This window comes from Mirounga angustirostris, unplaced genomic scaffold (assembly GCF_029215605.1).
Source record: "Mirounga angustirostris isolate CCGP_5_RB_7025 unplaced genomic scaffold, mMirAng1.0.hap1 SCAF_5, whole genome shotgun sequence".
NCBI lineage: Eukaryota > Metazoa > Chordata > Mammalia > Carnivora > Phocidae > Mirounga > Mirounga angustirostris.
Genome location: NW_026991713.1, coordinates 125,719,451 through 125,743,135, shown reverse-complemented (window position 1 = coordinate 125,743,135; position 23,685 = coordinate 125,719,451). Strand labels below are relative to the sequence as shown.

The 23,685-nt window shown below is 42.8% G+C and overlaps 3 protein-coding genes across 18 annotated transcripts in view; 1 reads left to right on the top strand and 2 right to left on the bottom strand.

Moving 5' to 3' along the window:
* The window catches only part of ACBD7 (acyl-CoA binding domain containing 7), a 28,639-nt gene extending 21,881 nt beyond the window's left edge, over positions 1 to 6,758 (bottom strand). For all 8 annotated transcript variants that reach the window (XM_064592024.1, XM_064592023.1, XM_064592020.1 and 5 more), the window contains exon 1: positions 6,594 to 6,758. In XM_064592024.1, coding sequence (XP_064448094.1) covers positions 6,594 to 6,743 — 150 coding nt within the window. In that variant the 5' untranslated portion in view covers positions 6,744 to 6,758. The remainder of the gene's footprint in view (positions 1 to 6,593) is intronic.
* A 7,132-nt stretch (positions 6,759 to 13,890) lies between these two features.
* On the top strand, positions 13,891 to 19,230 carry RPP38 (ribonuclease P/MRP subunit p38). Of its 5 annotated transcripts, none has more exons than XM_045874364.3 (3): positions 13,892 to 14,453; positions 16,742 to 16,837; positions 17,934 to 19,230. In XM_045874364.3, the coding sequence occupies exon 3, from the start codon at positions 17,948 to 17,950 to the stop codon at positions 18,791 to 18,793; it is 846 nt and encodes a 281-aa protein (XP_045730320.1). In that variant the 5' UTR covers positions 13,892 to 14,453; positions 16,742 to 16,837; positions 17,934 to 17,947; the 3' UTR covers positions 18,794 to 19,230. The 5 variants fall into 5 exon arrangements, with proteins under 5 accessions (XP_045730322.1, XP_045730320.1, XP_045730319.1 ...); XM_054507348.2 differs by lacking the exon at positions 13,892 to 14,453 and adding an exon at positions 14,514 to 14,559; XM_045874366.3 differs by lacking the exon at positions 16,742 to 16,837 and having other exon boundaries at positions 13,891 to 14,441.
* A 2,587-nt stretch (positions 19,231 to 21,817) lies between these two features.
* Positions 21,818 to 23,685, bottom strand: part of NMT2 (N-myristoyltransferase 2) — a 62,887-nt gene continuing 61,019 nt past the window's right edge. For 4 of the 5 annotated variants that reach the window (XM_064592017.1, XM_045874360.3, XM_045874361.3 and 1 more), the window contains 2 exons: positions 22,433 to 22,570; positions 21,818 to 22,251 (listed from right to left, as the gene is read on the bottom strand). In XM_064592017.1, coding sequence (XP_064448087.1) covers positions 22,231 to 22,251; positions 22,433 to 22,570 — 159 coding nt within the window. In that variant the 3' untranslated portion in view covers positions 21,818 to 22,230. Of the gene's footprint in view, positions 22,252 to 22,432; positions 22,571 to 23,685 lie in introns of those variants that run through there. The other variant, XM_045874362.3, reaches the window with a different exon arrangement.

Below are 23,685 nucleotides of genomic sequence, written 5' to 3'. Positions count from 1 at the left end.
AAGGCAGTGTCTTTATATGGACCTCAATCACATTATGTTAAGGAGCTAGTTAATAGTCTAGCTCGACATTATAACAATTTTTCTCCTGAGGACTGGAGGGTCCTCTGTCGGGCTCTTTTAAAGGAGCCTGAGTATCTGCAGTGGCAGATGTGGTTTTCTGAACTTTGTATGTATGTACATGTGGTAATAGATACATATTCTCAATTTATATGGGCCACAGCACAAAGTGGTGAAACCACACAGCATGTCATCTTCCATCTTCTAGAAACTTTTGCTGTGATGGGTTTACCATCTATTATTAAAACAGATAATGGACCTGCATATAGCAGTAAAAAATTTCAAACTTTCTGTAAACAATATGGTATAATGCACAAAACAGGCATTGAGTATAATCCTCAAGGGCAAGCTATTGTAGAACGTGTGCATAGTACCTTAAAGTTACAAATTAAAAAATTAAAAAGGAGGAAAAAGGATCATATCTTAGCATTCACTCAATCAAATGCACGTTCTATTTTGCAACAAGCTCTGTTCGCATTAAATTTCTTGAATCTTCCGCAGGGAGATATCCTCTCCCGTGCAGAGAAACAGTTCATAGAGGGAGAGGTCGCTCCCCCTCCATTAAATGAACATATATGGCTTAAACCGACTGCAGATGCAGAATGGCAACCGGGGCTATTGCTTTGCAGAGGGAAGGGTTATGCTTATGTCTCCACAGAGGATGGACGGACCTGTTCCTGGCTGCCCTACGCGATGGATCCGGTCGAGGGCCAATTCGAACGGCACCGTATCCCACCAGGCCGAGAATCCAGACCATGAACTTCTGTTACAGGCCATGGCACATCTGAATTTGGGAGGACGACGTCGCCGTCGGCAGATATTTGCTACTGCTTTGCCGACTTGGGGGCAAATTAAAAAGCTTAGTGGGGAAGGGCAAAAAATCCTGCAGCGAACGGGGAAGGCTTGTACGCCTGAAAATCTATTTTTGGCTATGTGTGCCTTGCTTACTGTATCAGATGCCGCTGCGTTGGCCAATTTACTTCTTAAGCAACTTGAGGGACTAGATCCAAAAGGTATTATTCAGAGTTTGGGGCATACTGCCGGAGGAATGGGATTTGTATTGTTGATTGTTATCTTACGCTTTATGCTGTTGCATTTTTGCTATCTAAAGCCTTCCCAGAATTCTATGGCCATCCTTTGGAGGGCACTTTTATTAAAACAAAAGAAGAAAGAGGGAATTGAGATGGTGTAGGCTTGTAGGCCCCTTGCAGGCCAGGGTCATTTGAGGACTGCACTGAGGTTAAGGTCGGCCAGGCAGGCCTAGGCCAGGAGGAGAAAATGTTCTCTTCCCTTTATCTCATGTTGCAAGTCCTAAATGCCTGGATCAGCAGGAAGTGGCTCTTGCCTCGCTTAAAGTGTGTCTTTCTAATCAGAAGTGTTCTTTCTAAAGACAAAGAACATGTTGTCTCCAAAGGAAGGATGGCTAAGAGAATTCTTTATTCTGCAAGCATAAACAGGATGTATTTTGTTCTTATTGCATTTCGTGTATATTTCACTTCACAGATGTTGGCTTGATACATTGTTATGTTTATCTGATCTCTGCGAGTATATAGCTATGTGAGAAATAAACGGCAGTATGCAGTTGCAAGTGCTGCCTTTGCTCTGCATCCCCTGTGTCCTGGTGATTTCGTAGACCCTTACCCAGGGACCCCAACGCCCTAGACGTTGACAAGCATCCCATTCTCAATTTTGCCTCAGGTCCTGATCTCAGGGGCGTGAGATGGAGCCCCATATCAGGCGCAGCACGGAGTCTGCTTGAGATTCTCTCTCTCTCCCTCTGCCTTTCCCTCTGCTCATATGCGCGCGCTCTCTCTCTAAATTAAAAAAAAAAGAAAAAATAAATAAAAAAAGAATGCAGGCTCTAGAGCCAGACTGCCTTGATTAGAATCTCAGCTTCATCACTTAAGAGCTGTGTATATTTGGGCAAGTTATTTAACTTGTGTCTGTTTTCTCGGCCAGAATATAGGACAATAATACCATCTATCCGCCAGGTTGTAAAGAAGATTTAAATAGGTTAACACGTGTAAAATATTTAAAATAGTGCCTGGGACATGGTGAATGTTTAATAAAGGTTACCATTATTATTTTAAGTCTTTTTGGGAAAAAAAACTAATCCTAGAAAAAAAGTGGAAAAAAAAGTACTCATAATGACACAAAAAACACTTTGACTTAACAAATACAAAATTGTTTTTATACACTCAGCTTTGTAAGTTACGTAGAAAAAATAAAGACTAGCAAGAAATATACTAAAATATGAAAACAATAATTGCCTCTGATTATTGGTAAGTTCTCTGGGTTTTTCATGCTTTCTGTACTCTCCAAATGTTCTATAGTGTGCACATATTGTGCCTGTAGTAAGGATAAAATGAAAATGCTCCCTAAGTGCCCAGGGCTTTCTCAGGGCAGGGCTCTTCAGAGAGGTGTAGGGATCTTCCCCTTCAGATTTATCAGCGTCTCAGTTCATCTGCTTGCTGTGAGGTCTTGCACCCTTCTCCAGTGACAGCAACTCAATTCTTCTTGGCAAGCCAAGCCTCGAGGAGAATCCTAAGGCTTCTCAACAACCATACTAGGTCCCTGCCTTCCAGAAGGAATTTCTGGGACATTGTTCTTCATATACGGGGTGGGGGCGGAGGGTGGGGCATGGAACCGTGTGACAACCTAATGAAAGTCTTGGACACTCTCCACAAGAGGTCACCCTGACAGGGTTTCACACACAACTTCAGGGATCCCTATTCTTTTTCCCTTCCAGGGTACAGAAGCCTGTTCCAGAGCAGGGGCCAAGATCATTCTTTCCATCCAGCATGCCCTTTTGTGGTGCCACAACTTGATACATTCCTGCTCCATGATGTGGTTCCAATGTACCCTCCTCTATGGGGCCTTTCCCAGTTCAACCACGATGAGCTCTAGGGGAAAGAACACTGGCCTCACATCAGGATCTTGGGTTTGAATTCTAGCTTTGAGACACAATGCCATGGGATGTTATGCAAGCAACAAAACTGCTTTGAGATTCAGCCTCAGGCAAAAAAATGATACTATCAACTTCAGTGAGAAGGTGTTAAGATTAAATCCCACTAAGAACAGATATATTCTTGGGGCGCCTGAGTGGCTCAGTCGTTAAGCGTCTGCCTTCGGCTCAGGTCATGATCCCAGGGTCCTGGGATCGAGCCCCGCATCGGGCTCCCTGCTAGGCGGGGAGCCTGCTTCTCCCTCTCCCACTCCCCCTGCTTCTGTTCCCTCTCTAGCTGTTTCTCTCTCTGTCAAATAAATAAATAAATAATCTTTAAAAAAAAAAAAAAAAAGAACAGATATATTCTTGATTTCGTTCTGTTGACTCTGCCCACCCAGAGCTCATCACTCGGCTTACACTACTTAACAGATGTATTGAACACCTGTGGTGCACCAGGCCTTTGCTAGGCAGACAGGGATGAACAAGGCAGCCGGCGCTCAAGGAGCTCAGCTCTGGGGGGAGATGAGCAGGTCAACAATGATCGTGAGAGACTTGCTCCAGTGGAGGAGCTGTGGGCCCTCTGGGGATGCAGAGGCAGGGGTGTCAGCAGGTGGGGAAGCAGCTTTCCCAGTGGAGATGGCGCTTAGCTAAGCCCGAGGGGACAGCATCTGTTGGATGGACAGGAGCATGGAAGGGTGTTCCAGGTGGCATGGACAGCATGTATTAGGGCTCAACAGGAAAGCCGGGTGGGACTGGATTTGTTCCCCATACATGCGTAACAGAGGCAGGCGTAAGTATTCATGCCTTACAGAGGGCACTGGTAGGCAGTACCAGCCCCTCTGAGTCCTTGGTGAATAAATGAATGAGTGAGTGAATATTAGGCGGGTCTGAAAACTATCAGAGATGAGAAACAGCTTTAAATGTACAGTTGTTTACACTTAATTTCAAAGCATTCTGAGTCAAAGGGGTAGTTTAGTAATATCCCTGTGCCACTGTGGAGCTGGGCTCATTGCTTTTGGTGAGGAATTTCAGCCTTTGCTAGCTCATTCTTCTAGCACTGGGGCCTCGGTGTCCTGCTTGCATGCATGTGTACATCATCTCCCTCAGAAGGCCTCTCCCCAGACTCTCTCCTGTTCATGTTTTCATAAGGCCCTCTGACCACACCTGGTGTAGCAGTGACCCCAGTGTCCCCACCAACACTCACAGGGGGTGCATCCTGCTTTCCTGGAGCTGGAACCCTCAACCCTCTTACCACCTAGGAGTACTGACCACCCTAGCCTCTGGTAAATTTGCTTTACGATTTCATCACAGCTGAAAATAGCCTCTGAAGGTGACTCACCTAATCTAGTTTTACTTTCTGCAGCCAAAGAACATGGTCATCCCACAATACAACGCTGACAAAACCTTTTCTTTTTTAAGATTTATTTATTTATTTTAGAGAGAGAGTGTGTGTAAGTGGGGTGAGGGGTAGAAGGAGAGGGGGAGAGAGAATCTCAAGCAGACTCCACGGTGAGCGCGGAGCCCAATGTGAGGCTTGATCTCACAACCCTGAGATCATGACCTGAGCTGAAACCAAGAGTCGGACGCTCAACCAACTGAGCCACCCAGGTGCCCTGACAAAGCCTTTTTGAGCAATCATTTCCCATTGAGGAGCTGAATTAGGAAGATCATAAATTCTCACACTGCATGGTTCTTTAGTCATACAAACATGCATGGAGGGAAAGGGGTTAATTATTTGCCCATTGTAAAATCGTGAATCCCCAAGACTCAAAAAGATGTAGCTTCTTGAAGAAGCAGTCCGCCTTTGAGCATCATCTTCTAAAAAAGAAATACATCTAGTTTACCTGGCACTCAGCTTTGCTAAAAGTTTTGCTACTGAAGTAAACATATTGTAAGTTTAAAATAAAGTTTGGAGGTTATAGCTGAATTAGAAATCCCATTTGTTTGCCAAATAAAACAAAATACTAAGCTAAAAAGGAATACAGTTTTAATATTGAAAGGTTTGATTATTTTGAGGAAAGCTCAATATGAATTATTTGTCCTACATAAGCGAAAAATATCTAAATGTGCAAGGACACACTTTCCTTATTGGGTACTTACTACATGCCAGGCACTGTTTTACTTGGTTTATCCATGTAGCTCATTTAATCTTGACAGTCCCTCTCCTCCATTTTTGGATGAGAAAATAGGCACAGAGAGGTTAAGCAACCACATCACAGGCTAAGAAGGGGTGAGGTTTGGATCTGAACCTGGCCGACTCTGGAGTATGTGCCTTTAGTCACCATAACATACTGCTTAAAGAATCCTTAAGGGGGGGCACCTGGGTGGCTCAGTGGGTTAAGACGCCCAACTCTTGATTTTGGCTCAGGTAGTGATCTCAGGGTCCTGGCATCCAGCCCCACCTGGGGCTCTGTGCTGGGCGTAGAGCCTGCTTGAGGATTCTCTCTCTGCCCCTCCCTCCCTCCAAAATAAAAATAAATCAAAAAAAAAAAAAAAAAAGAACCCTTAAAGAAGTGAGCCATGCTCATTCTGTGAAATTGTATGCAGGTATTTTTTCAAATTTTATTTTAGAAGAATATTTAATGATGAAAAATGCTCCTAATATAGTGATAGGTACAGGAACAAAACTGTATATACTTAAGAGTATAATCGAATCAGGGGCGCCTGAGTGGCTCAGTCTGTTAAGCGTCTGCCTTTGGCTCAGGTCATGATCCCAGCGTCCTGGGATGGAGCCCTGAATCGGGCTCCCTACTCAGCGGGAAGCCTGCTTCTCCCTCTCCCACTCCCCCTGCTTGTGTTCCCTCTCTCGCTGTGTCTCTCTCTGTCAAATAAATAAATCTTAAACAAAAAAGAGTATAATCGAATCAGTGTGTGTATATACACACATATGCACATGCATGTACATATGCATGCACATGCATGTGCAAGCACACACAGGCACATATATACACACACATTTTTCACACATACAAGAATGTAATCCCTCATGTTAGCAGTGGTTATCACCTGGGTGAAGGAATTCCTAATGGTTTTTACTTACTTTATATTTGTTCTCTTTCCCCAAAGTTCCCACCCTGAACATATATTTTTCCGCATATCAGCAAAACTACTATTTTGTAGTTTTACCGATCTCTGCTGTTCAGAGAAACACTTGCCTTACCAAGGAGCGAGGGGGCGCGGGTGGGACCCCAGCCGCCCTCGCCTCCCTCTCCCAGATGGAAAGAGCGGGCGGAGCAGGGCCGCCCGGTGTCCGCCCTCCCCGGGGCCAGCGCTTACTTTGCGAGTAACCAATCCCCGGGGTTCACAAGTGTTGCCATAGGGAGCCCCGGCTCACCGTCAACAGATGGCACCGGTGCGGTCCCCACTGCAATAAGCGGGTGCTCGCGATGGGGGTGGGAGGGTCTGCGGGGTCACTCCGGACAACTCCGGGGGGGTGGGACTGGGGGCGCGAGGACTGCGGGCGACAGCTGTCCCAGACTCCAGTTCCGAGTCGCCCGCCACCCAGGGGCGTCACGCCTGCCCCAAGCCCCACTCGAGCGCTTCCCTCTGAGGAAGCCCTCTTGGGCGGCCTCTGCACCCTTCGACTCACCTGCAAAGAAGACATGGTGACAGCACTCAGCCACTGCCGCACTCCTGAGGCACCGGTCCCTAGAGCCCGGGCGGCGGGCCTCCTTAAATCGAGGCGCGCCTCCGCCCGCCGGCTCCCATTGGCTGCGCTGTTGGTCCGGCCGGTTTCCATTGGCCACCAGTACTAGGGGGCGGGGCCTAGCAGTGAGTGGCACCTGCCCTGACCTCTGCGCCCGCCCGCGTCCCAAGCGGCGCGCCAGGGTTGTGAGCCGCCAGCGCTGCTGCAACTGGAAAGGCGAGGAGCAGGGAATTTAAATGAGTTCCTCTCCGCTCTTGGCTCGCTCCCCAGTTCTTTCTCAAGAGGTTGTTTGCAGGACATCGGGAAATCTCCCTAGGGCACGGACCTCAGTGGGGATTCCTTTTGGTATATATCTCCCTCTGCCCTCTCGTAATTCCTAGAAACCTGGATGGCAGTTTTTTGAGAACTCTCAAGCCTCCTCTCATATCTCTAGGCACACTTCATCAGGAATGACAAAGGCGTCTTCTCTTTAAAAAGCAAAAACACATTCTGAACACGTGCTGCAACCCCCCTAACTAGCTCTCGGTTATTGTAAAGGCACAGAAGCACGCACCTATTCAGTTTGACCCCATTCTCCAGGGCAACAAATCCAATGTCACTGCAAGTCTGCAGGCACACAGAATGGGGTTGTGATTCACATTTGATTAAGTTTTCAAAGAACTGAAACAGCATTTCCTGGTCATAGGAGGAGTTCATTTCCGACTCTTTTAAGAAGAAACCTTCGTGGAGCGGAATGACTGGAAGAACTGACAAATTCAGGGTTTAGAGAGCTATCGATCTGAAACGTCTAACATAACAATGCAAGTGGTGGAGACGAAAGGACCCAAAACATTTTAGCCTGTTTTTGCATAAAACTACATTTAAAAAATATTTGCTTGGGGCGCCTGGGTGGCTCAGTCATTAAGCGTCTGCCTTCCGCTCAGGTCATGATCCCAGGAAGCTGGGATCGATCCCCGCGTCTGGCTCCCTGCTCAGCGGGAAGCCTGCTTCTCCCTCTCCCACTCCCCCTGCTTGTGTTCCCTCTCTGGCTGTCTCTCTCTATCAAATAAATAAATAAAATCTTTAAAAAAAATTTGCTTTACCTTTTCATGTAAATCCCTTGGTTTTTAAATCTCAAAAACACTTTCATGGTATAATCAATGAATTTTTAAGTAAAAGACAAAAAGCAAATGTTAGCAAAATCTACTGGCCAGGATTTTTTAGTTTTCAAATTTGCAGGTGATGGGAAATACACTGTGGGGTACAAAGGCAAATGGCAACTTCAGAACAGTGAGTGCTTTCTCTGCTGAGGAAGCCCTAACAGTGTTTCAGTAGGGAAATACTGGGGGCAAACTCCAGTACTGAGGTGTATTTAGAGCTGAGACATTTGGGCATTACAGTCATTATAAGAAATCAGGAAAAGGGGAAAGGGTAGGTACACTGTGCTCTGTTTTATTCTCTAAGTCTAGAATGTTCTTCTAAGAACTCTTTTCAAAGTATGTTCTTCTCTTGAGTTGCCCTCCCATAAACAGAGGCTAGAGCCATGGTGTCTTGTTCCGCGGAACAAAAAGAGAGAAGAGACAATTAAAATACTGATGTCTTCTGCCCAGTGATAATAATATATCAGGTACAGTAAAAACTCAGCTTTCCTTTGGGAGTGAGTCAATTTGGACAATCAAGTTCCCTTTTTTTTTTTTTTTTTTTACTATTTATTAAGTATTGATTACAAACCAATATACATACATCCATATATTTAAAATTCTAAAAATAATGGGCACATTTATGAACCTACCACCAGTTTAAGAAATAGAACACTACCTTTACCTTTGTGACTCTCCTGATTCCATTCCATCCTATCCTCCTTATTCATTCTTTCATTCATTCAAATAGTTATTGAGGGCCTAATATGAGCAAGGCACTGTTCTAGGTTCTTGAAAAACATTAGTCAACAGAATAAACAAGATCCTTATCCTTGCATTACATTCTGGTAGGGGGTCACAGACAATAACACATATGATAAGCAGATTATATAGTCTATTAAAAGGAGGTAATGTTATTATTTTTTTTAAATATTGTATTTATTTATTTGACAGAGACACAGTGAGAGAGGGAACACAAGCAGGGGGAGTGAGAGAGGGAGAAGCAGGCTTCCCGTGAGCAGGGAGCCCGATGCGGGGCTCGATGCGGAGCTCGATGCGGAGCTCGATCCCAGGACCCCAGGATCATGATCTGAGCCGAAGGCAGACGCTTAATGACTGAGCCACCCAGGCGCCCCATATGGATTTACTTCTAAGTAACTTTATAATTTTTTATTATGTTAGATTAAATGTTTTTAAAAATTTCCTTGTTTGTCCTTTTGTAACTGGTACAGAGAAAGGGGATTGATTTTTGTATGTTGACTCTTTATCCAGCAGTCTTGATAAATCTTTTATTTTTCAGTAAATTATTTTGGGTTTCCTATTTAGCAAACAATAGTCTATGAATAATGACAGTTTCATTTTGTCCTTTCCAATCCTCAGATCTTTCTTTTCTTTGCTTTTCTGCAGTAGCTGGGAACTGAGTATAATAATGAATAGGACAAGTAGTATATGATTCCTTAAAGGTAATGCTTCCAGAGTTTCACCATCAAATGTGGTATGTTCACTGCAGCTCGCTTATTTCAGTGGATATATATGTGTAGTATGTTTCTTCCTATTTGTAGTTTGGCAAAATTTGTTTTCATGAATGGATGTAGAATTTCATCAAAAGCTTTTTTTAAACATCTATTGGGATGATCATATGTGTCTTTAATCTTGTATTTTAATTTTTTTAGATTTTATTTATTTAATTGAGAGAGAGAGCATGAGCAAGAGAAAACATGAGTGGGGGGTGGATAGAGGGAGAGGGAGAAGCAGACTCCCTGCTGAGCAGGGAGCCTGACATGGGGCTCGATCCCAGGATCCTGGGATTACAACCTGAGCTGAAGGCAGACACCCAACTGATGAGCCACCCAGGCACCCCTTGAATTGTTTTTTGGGGGGTTCAAACTCACAACACAAAGATCAAGAGTTGCATGCTCTATGGACTGATCCAGCCAGGTGCCCTATGGGCTTTTTTGTTTGTTTATTTTTGCTTTTTGTTGTGGAGTTGTAGTTTTTATATATTCTGAATATTAATCCCTTATCATACATGATTTGCAAATATTTTCTCTCATTCTGTGGGTTTTCTTTTCACTCTTTTGATAGTGTCCTTTGATGTACACAAGATTTTATTTTATAATTTTTTTAAGTAGGCTCTATGTCCAACATGGAGCCCAATATGGGGCCTAAACTCACCACTGTGAGATCAAGACCTGAGCTGAGATCAAGAGCCAGGCGCTCAACCAACTGAGCCATCCAGGTACCCCAAAAAGTTTTAATTTTGATGCAGATCCAATTTATCTATTTTTTCTTTTGCTGTCTGTGCTTTTGTTGTCATATCCAAGATATCATTACCAAATGCAATGTCATGAAGATTTTCCCCTACGTTTTAAGAGTTTCAGTTTTAGCCCTTAAGTTTAAATCTTTGATCCACTTTGAGTTAATTTTTTTTTAAGATTGATTTATTTATTTTGGAGAGAGAGAGCAAGCACACAAGCAGGAGGGGCAGAGGGAGAGAGAGAATCTTAAGCAGATTCTGTGCTGAGCACAGAGCCTGATGCAGGGCGTGATCTCACAACCCTGAGATCATGACCCTGAGATCACGACTTAAGCCAAAACTGAGAGTTGGATGCTTAACTGACTGCCATCCAAGTGCCCCACTTTGAGTTAATTTTTGTATGGGATATAAGTAAGGGTTCAACTTCATTCATATGCATGTGGATATCCAGTTTTCCCAGCACCGTTTTTTGGAAAAAAACCTTCTTCCCCATTAAATTGTCTTGGTCTCCTTGTCAAAAATTAATTGACCATATATGTAGAGTTTATTTCTGGGCTCTCTATTCCACTGTCTGTCTTTATGCCAATACCACACTGTTTTGATTATTGTAGATTTGTAGTAAGTTTTTAATATCAGGAAGTGTGAGTCCTTCAATTTTGTTCTCCATTTCCAAGATTGTTTTGGCTATTCAGAGGTTCCTTGAGATCCAGTATGAATTTTAGGGTGGGTTTTTCTAATTCAGCAAAAACAGCCATTGGGATTTTAATAGGGATTGCATTGAATCTTTTTTCCCACAGTGCTTTTCATCACCTAATATACTATATATTTTACTTTCTTTGTTTTACTGTCCGTCTCCTCCATTAGAACTTTGGTTCACTGCTTTATCCCTAACTTAGAATTCAATAAATACTGTTATCTGTTGACAAAAGGAAGGAAGGAAACATTCTTATGTATCTAGCATCTGGCACATTGCTTGACATAAAAGATGCTCAATAAAAACCTGTGAATAAAGTAAAATGCTATTTATATTTTTCACCTAATACATAGTTATAGACATATATACATATTTCTACATTAAAAGTGCTTCTCAATCATTTGTTCTCATATTGCTTCAGAAAGAATTCTGTGATAATTTAATTCATATACATTTCTATACTTTAACTAATTCTAAAATTATAGGTTTATGTTTATGTATATGTATGGCATATTTTGAATAGTTATCTGCAGCTGACTTTATATCATATAGACACTTTATTTCCAAAATTACTGTTGCTGGCTCTTTAGGACCTATGGAAAATCTAAAGCCTAGCATCATACCACATTAGGCTTTTGCATGTAAAAATAAAACAAAACTCTAATAAATAGTCTACTTTAAAAAAAGGAGCGGGGGCGCCTGGGTGGCTCAGATGGTTAAGCGTCTGCCTTCAGCTCAGGTCATGATCCCAGGGTCCTGGGATCGAGTCCCACATTGGGCTCCCTGCTCAGTGGGGAGTCTGCTTCTCCCTCTCCCTCTGCCTCTTCCCCTGCTTGTGCTGTCTCAAATGAATAAATAAAATCTTAAAAAAAAAATCCCAGCTTTGTGACCATTTGATGTAAGGTTTTTCAAATCTCTCCTTTATAATAGAAAGACAGCTCTCTGCCAAGGCCCCTGACAACCTTGCATGTAGCCATGTAGGCAAGGCTTGACTGCAGTCTGAGTCTTGGCAGAATGCCTGGGATTCTTCCTGGAGCAAGGTCACAATCTTTTTTGTTTGTTTGTTTTAGAGAGAGAGAGAGGGAGTGGTGCAGGGGGTAAGGGGGTAGGGAGAGAGAGAGAATCTCACGACCCTGAGATCATGCCCTGAGCCAAAATCAAGAGTTGGATGCCTAACTGACGGAGCCACCCAAGTGCCCCAAGGTCCCTATCTTATGGGAAACTCCCACAAGGATGTTTCTCTTCCATATCTCTAGTTTTAGTGGAGACTAATGCTTTTCATGTTGCCCTCCCCTTCCCCCCATCACCTCGCCACCTTAGGGTACAGCTGTGGGCTTCTGTGTAAGTCTATGAAACTGCTCAGCTGAAGTGTCAAGTTGATTTGTTAATGCAGAGTGATGCATCACTCATGACACCTATGGTTATTGATCTCTGGGACTAGGGATATTGTCCCATGGGCGTAAGATCCTGTTGATCTTGCTTTTGCTGTCTTCTAAGTATAATAAATGGTCTAAATCCAATTAGAATCTTTTTGTCTTTACTGACCTTATCTACAGATGTGTGGCACTGCCACCAGCTGTTACTTAGAGATCCCTTAACTGCTTGAAACGCCTCACATTTACATTGCCTCTAATGACATGATTTATCACTAGGTCCCTTAAGCCACACTTACATCATGACAAGCATATAAATCTAACAATAGTCCAATTCTAGAGTTAATATAAAAAAAACCTTTATTATTCAAAAACAAAATTGAGGTTTTACAGGGTGAAATAATTGAAACATCTGTCATTAAACATTATATATATGTATATGTATATATATTATGTATATAGATATTATGTATATGTATATATACACATACAACACATATATGAGTTAAAGTGATAACTTGAAGACTGTGAGAAACATACAAAAGTGTTATATGGGAAGCAAATCAGAACACAAATTTTAATCTGTGTTATTATTTCACAGTTTAATTGCATGTATAAATGTGAAACAAATTACAAGGGAACACAGAAAGGAAATATGTTTTGAGGCAATTTGGGTCATGGGAGGACTGTTTACTTTTTTTCTTGTAAAGTTTGTATGATCCAAATGAGAGAAGTTACCTTTAAAATGTAGTCACGTTAGCAAAATTCTTGGGGAAATTATATTGGTGGTCTCAAAATAAAACACAAGCACTAAAGCCATAGAGGCTGCTGTTAATTTTTATTAACTCCTCATTCAGGTTGTCACTAGATTCATCACAGTTAGAATTATCAAGCACTTTCTGCATGCCAGGGACTGTGCTAATCATCTTACATAGATTATTTCTTCTAATAAGCACAACAGGTACTATTTTTATCACTTCAAGGGTTAGTTAGCTGGCTTAGGGGTCACATGCCTAGTCAGAGATGAAGTTAGGATTTCAAGTAGGCAAACTGGCTCCAGAGCTGTGGGACGTAATGGCAGGTAATCTTCATAGAGCGAATGTCAACTTAGATGATGCTGTAAATCTAACTCTACACTCTGGAACCTTAGGGGGACAAACACTTGTGCACAATTCCTTCCCATCATTCTAGCATTTCCATTAGATATGTGTGTCAGCGTTTCCCTTACAGCTTGAAAGCTAGATCTAAGACTACTTAAGCTAGATCTAAGGCTGGATGTTTGCAGTTTATCATAATGAATCAGTAAGATCCATTTTACGAAACAAAAGCCTCAAACTCGTTGTAACTTCATTCTTTTTGATTGTGATTTTAAAAAAAATCACATTGTACTTTAACCCTGTGTAACCTGCAGAAATCTTTGACCAAAAGGAACACGGTTTTTTTTTGTTTTGTTTTCTGTTATGGCCAGTTAGGTACTACGTAGGTGATAAGAACTGAAAATGGAGAAAACAGATTAAAAAACGGAAAACCAGATTGCGAAGGGAAAAGTTCTGAGAAAAACGGACAGAGGAAAAGTAAGGGGCGCTAAGTTAGGCTGGAAAAGAGAAAGGAATGGGGTGATGAGGGGGGAGGCTCTTTAGGTCAGAAGCAACGCACTTTCTTCCAAGTTCTCGCCACGGGTAAAACAAGATTCAGATGCCCGACCTTGCAAACGTCCTTCAGCTGTTTTATTACAGTTGTGTCCATACCTTCCCAGCGACTCCATTCGTACCTTTAGTTTCCACTGGTCGGAGTAGCTACTGCAGACATTGGGAGTTTTCAGAGCTGCTGTCGCAGGACGCAAAGAAGCCTTTACTCTCCTTTCAGGGGGCTCAAGATTGCCTACACTGTTGCCTGTAGGCACGTGGTTTTTTTGTTTTTTGTTTTTTGTTTTAACCTCAAACCACCCCTGATCCCCCCGTTTATCTTCCTGGTGCCGGAGAGTCGACGGAGATGGGGACACTGGACGGGAACTAGGGTTTTGCGTCCCCTTAGGCAAGCCAAATACAGAAGAGCGAGAAGAGAGAGCCAAGACTGCCAGGCGCTGAAAGGGAGAAACTGGATGAGAAGAGAGAAGGCGACACAGGAGAGAACCAGCCTTCCGGCGGCTACCGGCCTTATAACACCCCCCCGACCAAGCTGTGCAGCCAGTGAGCCGCGGGTTACCACGGCAACCGTGAGGTCTCGCGAGACCGGCGTTGCGCCTGCGCACTGCCGCTGTAGGGCTGCGTCCTGAGCCTCCCAGCCACATTCCCGGACTCAGGGCTTTTATAGTTCGGTCTTCGCGAAGCTGTGGGCCGACTCTCTATTGTGAGTGACAAGGTGAGATGATGAGATGCGAAGCTCTCTGAGCATTTGGAAGGCGGGGCCAGGGAGGGCGAGGGCTCTGCGCACGCGCGTCGCACGTGGAGGTGGTGCGGTTGCCATCGTGAGTGGGAGCGGGGTGCGGGGGACGTAAGGGGACCGGAGGGGCGCGCCCCGGGTGGGATCCGGCCTGGGAGGCGGCGGAGGGCGGAGGGCGGCGGGCACGCGAGGTCCCGAGGTCTTCCCCGAGACCGCTGTCTCTCGGGCCGCCCCGCGTGAACGGGCGTACTTTCCTGGGCCTTGGTTTACTCTCCTCTGTCTGGAGCTGAGCATCTGTAGGGTACGGGAAATAGTAAGATAAAGCCCACCCTGGTCCTTCAGTGCTCCACAGCCTAGAACCGGGGACGGACCACAGAATAACTAGAGTTTGCGAATCTAAATAATGAATGAGGGCACTAGATACAGGGCAGCATGCACGGGGAGGGGCTCTGGGACAGGAATGCAGCCAGCGGGGACTGGGGCTGTCCTCCCCTCCGCTACCGGATCTAGAGACCGGAGTCCTTCCTCTGCGTTACTCCCGGGTGATAGCACCAGGCCTGGTAGATCCTACCTCTTAACTATTTCAACTCTATGAATTTCTGTCCCAACCCCTCTGCGGCGACTCTAGTGCAGGCCACCGTCGTGCCTACTCTGGGAACCTCTTTGCTCCTTCCACTCTTGGCGAAGGACGCTTCCAGGCCGGGAATCCGCAAAGATCTTTTTGCAGTGCCTTTCAAATCATGGCACTCTTCTGTTTAAACGTTACAGTTGCTTCCCATTTATAAGGTTTGCAAGGACCTTCACCCTCTCGTCCTTGCTTCCTTTCCCTAATACCTCACCCTCTCTAGCATCTCTGCCTCAGCGACGTTGAACTTAATTCGTGTCCTTAATGTTGTTCCCTGGGATACTCTATTTCAAACTCCCTTTGGCAGGCATTCTTCAGATGTAGGTTAAAAGGTCAATTTCTCCAGGACCTCTTTTCTGACTCCTTAAGCTAAGTTAGCTTCTGCTGTTTCCTTAGTATTCTGTAGTTCCCGGACTTGAATTGCACATCTTACTATGTTATTACCTGCTGATATGTCTTTTTCATGGATTCTAAGCGCGGTGAGGCTAGTAACTGTTTTTACTTTAATACTTTATGGCTTGGTGTGTTGTGGATAATCCAGAAATACTTGCTGAAGAAAGGTGGTTGTGGGGGCTGAAGGTGGAAGGGACTAATGTGTATGAGGATATGGAGGTTAGAAACTGGTGGCCTCGTTCAACAGTAAGTGGTTCAGTGGCGGGGTGTAATCGCGCATGGTGGAAGAGGCTGGTGGATGATGAGGGCCAGAGTGTGGAGGGCCTTGTAGGTCACCCTAAAGGGTTTGCCCTTGATCCTGTATGTGGTGAATGCCTCCAAGACCTAGCTCAAAAGGCACCTCAGCAAAGCCTTCCTGTTTTTCTCCTCCAAAACCGTTGCGGCTTCTCATCAATCAGTACTTTGTTTTTGGATTATATGGTGTAAGAGTCTGCGTATCTGAACTACTTGGCTCTGGTCTCCCCGCGCTAGATTCTGAAGATGGGAGTTCGTGCCTAGCTTACTCTCCCTCCAGAGCATACAACTCTTAAGTATTTACTTAAGGATTTCCGCATTCTGTGCTGTTTGAATGCTGAGGCCCATGAGCTGACTTGCAGTTTGGCAAGAGCTCTGTTAGATCGTATTTGTCTTGTCTTCCTGACCACCTTCAACCTGATGCCGGTCCTCTACCAAGGATTTGGCTGAGCTACTTCCTGACTCCCCGAGCTGGAGGGGAACAATGAGAAAATGGGGGATGAGGAGGGCTGTGCAGCAGGTAACCAAGGCTCTGGCAGCACTGGCATGAACGAAGTCTGACCCTGCCCGGAGGAGCTGAATTTTAGATTTCTGTTAGGTGACTTAGGAGGTACACTGGATGGAGACCAGTGGAGGTCAGAAAGCCGTTTCTCACGGCTGTCCAGGGTCAAGAGGCAGCCTGTCCTACTCCAGCTGTTCTAACCCTGTTCTGGATCAGACTCACCTGGACAGTTTTTTTTTTTTTTTTTTACAAATACAGGTGCCCTGGTCCTATTCCCAGGGATTCCAATTCAGTACATTCAAGATAAGGACCAACCATTTGTATGTTTTAAAAGGCAACAGGTTATTTTTGAGGTGCAGCCAGGATTGAAAAAGCATAAAGTTCGGGTTTGGAAAACCAATTGTGGCTTTGGGCAAGGCATTTAATCTGACTGTTTCTTCACCCACATGTTAGGCAATTCTATAGGAATTTTGTGAGAATCAAGTAATAGATGGAGAAAATGCCTTCTATGTTCTGACACACTCCACAAAGACACCTGCTCTTTACCTGGTGAGTGGAAGTTCAGTTGGAGAGGACTTAATTCTTAATTGTGCATGGGCATTTCGGGGAAGGCAAGCCTCAGTGGGATAAATGAGCACCTGGAATGAGGGACTGTCTGGAGGGAGAAAATCTGGTCATCTGAAAATAGGGACAGTTCCAGATGCCAGACTTCTCGCGGGCTGGCTCATTTAACTTCCTTCAGTTTTGCCATGTAGGTCACTATGGTTCTTAGCTGAGCACCAGGAAGAAGCAAGGAATAAAACTGAGGGAAGACAAATGCACTTGCTCTGGGAAGGAGAGCCAAGATATGCTCCCTACATCAGTGGTTTATAACATTTTCCCAGGAAGGATCCTTCTTATTTTTCTTTAACGGATTTGTATTTTTAAGTTTCATCACAAAATTTCCCTAGTTTTCCTCAAGTTGCCAGCTGCAGAAGCAGTCAGCTTGGAATAACTGTCCAGAAGGGGGAATATATACCTGTGTATGTGGGAGATGTTTAAGGAAGGATATACAAGAAGCCTAGAGTTCAGGGAGGGAGAGAGACTTACAAAAGGGCATAGAATGAAAGTATCATTTGAATTTGTAATTGTGTACATAGATTACTATTCTGGTTCTTAAAAACCCACACCTGGTTGATTATAAACAGCAGAGGCTTCTGGGCCCACACAGCTTGGGGGCTCCGTGCAGGTGGACTTGCACACAGGGGGGTGCTCAGGGAGTCTTTGTGGGATGGAGGCCTAACTGGAGAGCAACTCAGAAAATGGTAACAGATTTGTAAGATTAATACCACACAGTCATGAAAAAAGATAATCATGAACAGGTAGAAACATGGAACATTTTTAATAAATGAAATAGGATTTCACTGTGATTGCAGTAATGCAAAGCATTTATATATTACCTGTATAAGAATAAAGACAAAGTCATGAAAAGATGGGGAACAGAAATTCCTTAATCTTAAAAGAGGTTTAGTGTATGGTCATGTCATTGGTTCTGTATAGTCAGGCTTGCTATATAGCCTATCAGGAATCAGAAAGAGTACAAACAAGATATTCTTCTGACATGCACTGCTCATAACACGAATTTACTTTGTCGTCTGCTTCTTAGGAAAGATTTTCAGAATGGCTGCAGCCCCTCAAGCACCGGGGAGGGGCTCTGTTCGGAAGACAAGACCTTTAACGGTAAAGACAGCGCTGAACAACCCATATGCTATCTGCTGGAGTGCACTAGAGAGAGAAGACATGCACTTTATATTACACACCCTTGAAGACAGATTTAAATCGCTTGGGCTTCAGAAGACTGAGGATAAGAAGAAAAAGAAAAAACCGTTTTTAAAAAAACAAAGCCCAGACAAATGTAGCACAGAGGTTGATACGAGTGAGGGTCAGAAGGAGGAACCACCAGGAGATAATGAGCAAGGGTCAGGGTGGACTCCTGTCCACATCAGGAAGCAGCTGACCATTGGCGTTAATGAGGTTACCAGAGCTCTGGAAAAGAATGGGCTGCTGCTGGTCCTAGTGTGTAAGTCAGCCAAGCCCGCGCTCATTACCTCACACCTGATTCAGTTAAGTTTGAGCAGATCCGTTCCTGCTTGTCAGGTTCCCCGTCTCAGCGAGACACTTGCACCTGTCATTGGCTTAAAATGTATCCTGGCCTTGGGGTTCAGAAAGGACACCACTGCCTTTGTTGATGAAGTCAAAGCCATAATTCCCCGAGTACCCAGTTTACACGTACCATGGCTTCAAGGCAGACTGGAAGACTCCAGGGAAAAACCAGACACTGAATCTTTGGAAAGCCAAGACAAAGAGATTTTGGAAACTTCCTTTGAAGACCTCTCTAAACATAAAAGGAAGCTTGCTGAAGGTCAGCAGGCTGTTGTGTTACAGCCCCTGAAAATAAAGAAAGTGATTCCAAACCCCAATAAGATAAGGAAACCACCCAAAGGTAAAAAAACGACTTCAAAGTAATCTATAAACTTGTCATTTCGTGTAGTTGTAAAACAACACTTCGTAAAGAAGCCTTAAAACTAATAAAATGTGTTATTTTTACATATATTCTTGGGGTACTTTTAGTAACATTCCTTTCATAGGTGTGAGACTGTATAAATAGGCTGACACTTAAAAACACTTAAGTGCAGAAAATATTCAAAAGTACGAATATCAGGGGCGCCTGGGTGGCTCAGTTGGTTAAGCGACTGCCTTCGGCTCAGGTCATGATCCCAGGGTCCTGGGATCGAGTCCCACATCGGGCTCCCAGCTCGGCGGGGAGCCTGTTTCTCCCTCTGACCCTCTCCTCTCTCATGCTGTTTCTCTCTCGCTTGCTCTCTAATAAATAAATAAAGTCTTAAAAAAAAAAAAAAAGTATGAATATCAAAACAAAAGTTTATTGAAACTAATGTCCATGCTTGTATAAATTCATTTTTTAAAAGCCTGGTACAGTGCTTGTAAGCAAGAAACTCCGTATCCTACAACACTTGACATCTTTCTATCAAACTTGGAAAATGTGCCACAGTAAACAGGTTCTAGTTAGTAATGCAGATGAAACTGGATTGGAGATCAATCAGTTTTAAAAGAAAGATACTAAACACCAAGCAATACACTGTCTTCAGAAACATCAGGAAAAAATTATTTTTTTACTTCCTGTTGATCGGACTTTTTTTGTAGTAGGCATATGCATGAGCTTGTAGGAAAAAGCCAGATGCAGTATTTTGAATGGTTGAAATTCACCCCTTTACATGGTTAGCTTATTTCCTTGGAAAATTAACATGGGTAAAAAGTATGCTGATAATTAGGTCAAATGAGGCAGGAAGAGAAATAAAGTGAGGAGCTTGAGGTCTCAGAGATGGGTTTGTGCAATTACTGGGGTTCTTCATGTTAGAAAATGGAGCATAATCAATCCTCTACGTCTGTGTTAAAGTGTCTGCCATTTGCAGTATGTGTTCGGAAAAGGTCCTTTTGTAATTTAGGGGGAAGGTACTGGATTGCTGAAGTGTATTTTCAGCCTAAATTCTGGTTGACTCTTGGATTATGCCACCTCTGTTCTTTTAAATTTTATTAAATGCCATCTTGGCAAAAAAAAGGAGGGGATGGGGAGGGAAAGACACCTCATGGAACAGAGCATTTCCATTGTTGACAAAGATGAAGGACAATGTTTTTTTGAATCTCTAAGACGCTGTATAATGCAGTGAAATTTAATTCTAGTAACTACTTTATAAACACAAGTAGTTTTATCAGTTTTCAATTTTGAAATGTTCATTGGTAATCTAAATTATAAAGAGGCCTTTTAAAGAGGAAAATATGCTATTTATTAATTACTGTATTAAAAGCATCTGAATTCTATAACAACTGGAATTATGTAAACAAATAAAGGAAAAGTGCCAGATTTATCACGACGTGAGCTTGTGATAAAATTACTGACTGGCAAGTCTGCAATCACCTGAAAACCTACATCATATAAGGCTGTGCCTTAAAAATGAATGGAACACAATTCCCAACGAGAGACGTGACTCCAGATTCAAATCCCGTTTACTTAATTCTTGGTGTTTTGGTGGACTGGTTCAGTTTTGCTTCCGAAGCCACTCTCCTTCTGTTAAGAAAGAATGGTAATGCAGTGGAGTCGGAATCGTCCTATAAGAGAAGTCTTCTCTAAGGCTCCAAAGAGGTAAACCCCGCCGGCCTGACTGTGCACTACTGTGCAGTCCCCGAGCCCCCTCTAGTGGTGGTTGCAGCTGTGGGTTTGTCTTTAGGACGATGGTGCAGAGTGGCTTTCAGCTCTAGTAAGTCAGGGACGACAATTTTTTTTCCCCCCTGTTAAGGGCCAGACAGTAAATATTTTAGGCCTTTTGGGCCATAGAGTTCTGTCAGAATAACTCAACTCTGCCTCTGTAGCGTGAAGCAGCCACAGGCGATACGTAAGCAAACGAGTGTGGCTGTGTCCCAATAAAACTTTATGGATGCTGAGATTTGAGTGTCCTACAATTTTCACATGTCACAACATGTTATTCCTTTGATTCCCCCCTTCCCGCATCCCCCCCGCTCCCCGCCCCATCCCAGCAACCATTCAAAAATGTGAAAACCATTCTTAGCTCATAGGCTGTACAAAAACAGGTGACAGGCTGGATCTAGCTCATGGGCCAGAGTTTGTTGGCTCCCACCTGATCTAAGATATGACTGCTTTCATTTGACCACTTAGAACATAAAGGAAAGGCTGTCATGTTGTCTAAAATTAAATTTTTCTGGACAAAAGAGCCTAGGCACTGGCACAGTAAAAGGCAGGAAGAAGGATCTACTCTGTGGTATCTGAGTCAAAGCCAGTGCTTTGTGGCTTCATTCGGCATATTCCTGCCCCTCCTTGGACTACTGGCGATATATACATATATATGTACACTGCGAAAACGGGGTTTTCAAATTCTAGATAAAAACACCATCAGTAACAAAATTATGAATACTTATTTACATATATTTTCCATTAGCATGACAGCTTTCATGATAAAGTCAGCATAAAGGAATATGTGCAATTTTGCATAAGTCATAAAAAACATTCAAACTATCTATGTCCTGATAGCACTAATAAATTCCACTGAGCATTTCTTGTGACTTTAGAACTTTTATTTTCTTTGCCTGACATCTCTGCTGCTGCTGAGAAGACACGAGTTTGTGCGGCAGCAGCGAAGTCTAGTCACTCACGGGTGTACTCTCAGCACGTGTTTGCACAAAACTTTGCTTTTGAACCAATCCACTGACTGCTGGAGATCAAAGTACACATCTGTGTGTTTATTTGGCAACTCTGCTTCCGGAGGAATAAATGTACTTCCCAGTCCCCAGTACATTTTTATCTCCCTCTATACTTGAACACCCACCTACTCTGTCACCGAGTTATGGAAGGTGCTGATTCCCTAAATGCTCCCAGGGATACTGTGTAAGGTGACGGGAGCACACATTTTCCACATGGATCCTTTGTTCTGTTACACGGACAGACAGACCAACACTTAATAAAGAGAAATGCAGCAGTTTATCTCCACACAATAGCAAAGATTTTCTTACACAGTTCTGTGACTTCTTCAGTCCACAGAAAAACAGTCCCTTTTCTACAGAGTGGAAAAATACCTTCTCTTCATCAAGAGACAGCCCAAAGTCTGAAGATTAGAGGAATGTGCTCTCTGTACCCTTTCATCCCTCCTACAAATGGGTAAACAGTGAGAAAAAAGAATGTTAACATTCTAGCTAGAAATATGTACTATTGGTCACATACGGGTGGTTTTTTTTCATCTTTTCTGATTGTTACCGACTACATCGATTTCACTTAAGTTGTGCTTTTATTCTTCTTTGGAATGGCAGTTCCAGGAATCATTAAATAGAATATTAACAAATGATGATGTCAGAGTTCTAGAAATAGAAATATCCATCTATTGTAATACTAGTCCAACCTAAAGGGAGGGAAGAAACAGAATGGTAAGAACAGGTAAGCGAGAAAAAATAAATTACAGTACAATAGCTCTGTAGTTTTTAAAAGCTACTAAAAAAAACGCCTTCATCCTAAGGGCAGCAAGTATGGGATTTCCTAGGGACATTTGTTAGGTTTATAAAGGGTGTAGCTACTGCACTTACCTTTTCAGAATCTGTTCCTGGACATCTCCAGTTGTACAAGTAATACTGCAAATTGCCGTCTCCTATGCCAAATTTGAGTTTTTCCAAGAAGGTCTTATTTTCCATCAAATCTAGTGCATTGAATACATCAAATCCTTTCTGCCAATGTAAAAAGGATTTCAAATTTTAAACATCAAAGGACTAGAGTGTTTTCTATTATTATGTACTGCAGTGTACCGTTTTATTCCTCTACTAATAGCTCAAATATGCATTTATAACAAGGTTTAATGTCTACATTCTATGTATAGGTTAAGAACTCAGTTCAAAACTGTCTTAGGATATTTTCAGAAGGAACATTTTCCCAGGGGGCTCCATCTCCAGAGCTGTTAGTTATGGGACTTTTGAAGTTCTGACTGAGCTAAAGCTTTAAAGACTTTAAATGTGTACTTGGTCTTGGGCTGATGCTTGGAAATAAATTTAGTAAAATTTTAGTAGTAAAAATTGTATTTCTTGAAAATGTTAGGTAAAAATACTATGCAAAATGTGGTATAGATTTATATTTCTCAGGGGTTTTACCTTAAATCATTTATTATTGGCTTTTGGGGGGAAGTAGTTGAAAAAGAGCAATAGGATCAAAGAATCATAGGATAATGTTGTTTTGGAGATGGAAGAGTACTATGTTAAAAAAATGTTTTCAGTTTATCAAAGAAGGCACTTTGGACGTGTTGTTCTCAATTTCTCATGAATAATATTTTCTCATGTCCAGTAATTACACTGAAATAACTGTCAGCTAATTTCAACTTCTTTAAAAAAAAATGTTTATCTGTAGCAAGAGTTTAACAATTATCCTAACTACCACACTAAGGAAACAGAAAAATATTGCAAATATAGTAGAGCACATTTTGAATTTATTTCCTTTCATTTTAAATGCCTTTCTTTTTAATACTAAGCTCCTTAATTTTAAAAATAAAATTCCTTTAATTTTAAAATTCAGAGACTATTTAAGTTGAAGTTCAAAGGTTTCCTGTTGCTAATTATGCACTGCAACACGAACATGTATATTCCTTTTATCAAGGTACCATGTATTTTTCCTATATTCCTTGTATTATGGGTTTTATGCATTCTTCTATAAGGGTTAAGAGTTTCTAATTTGCACAAAATACCTTTTTGGCTAAGCTGCAATAGAATCAACGATACAAACAGCCTCTGAAGTTTTAAAAGAAAACTCTTATCAAAATTCTCCCTTTGACGGACTGTCAACAGTAACAAATATC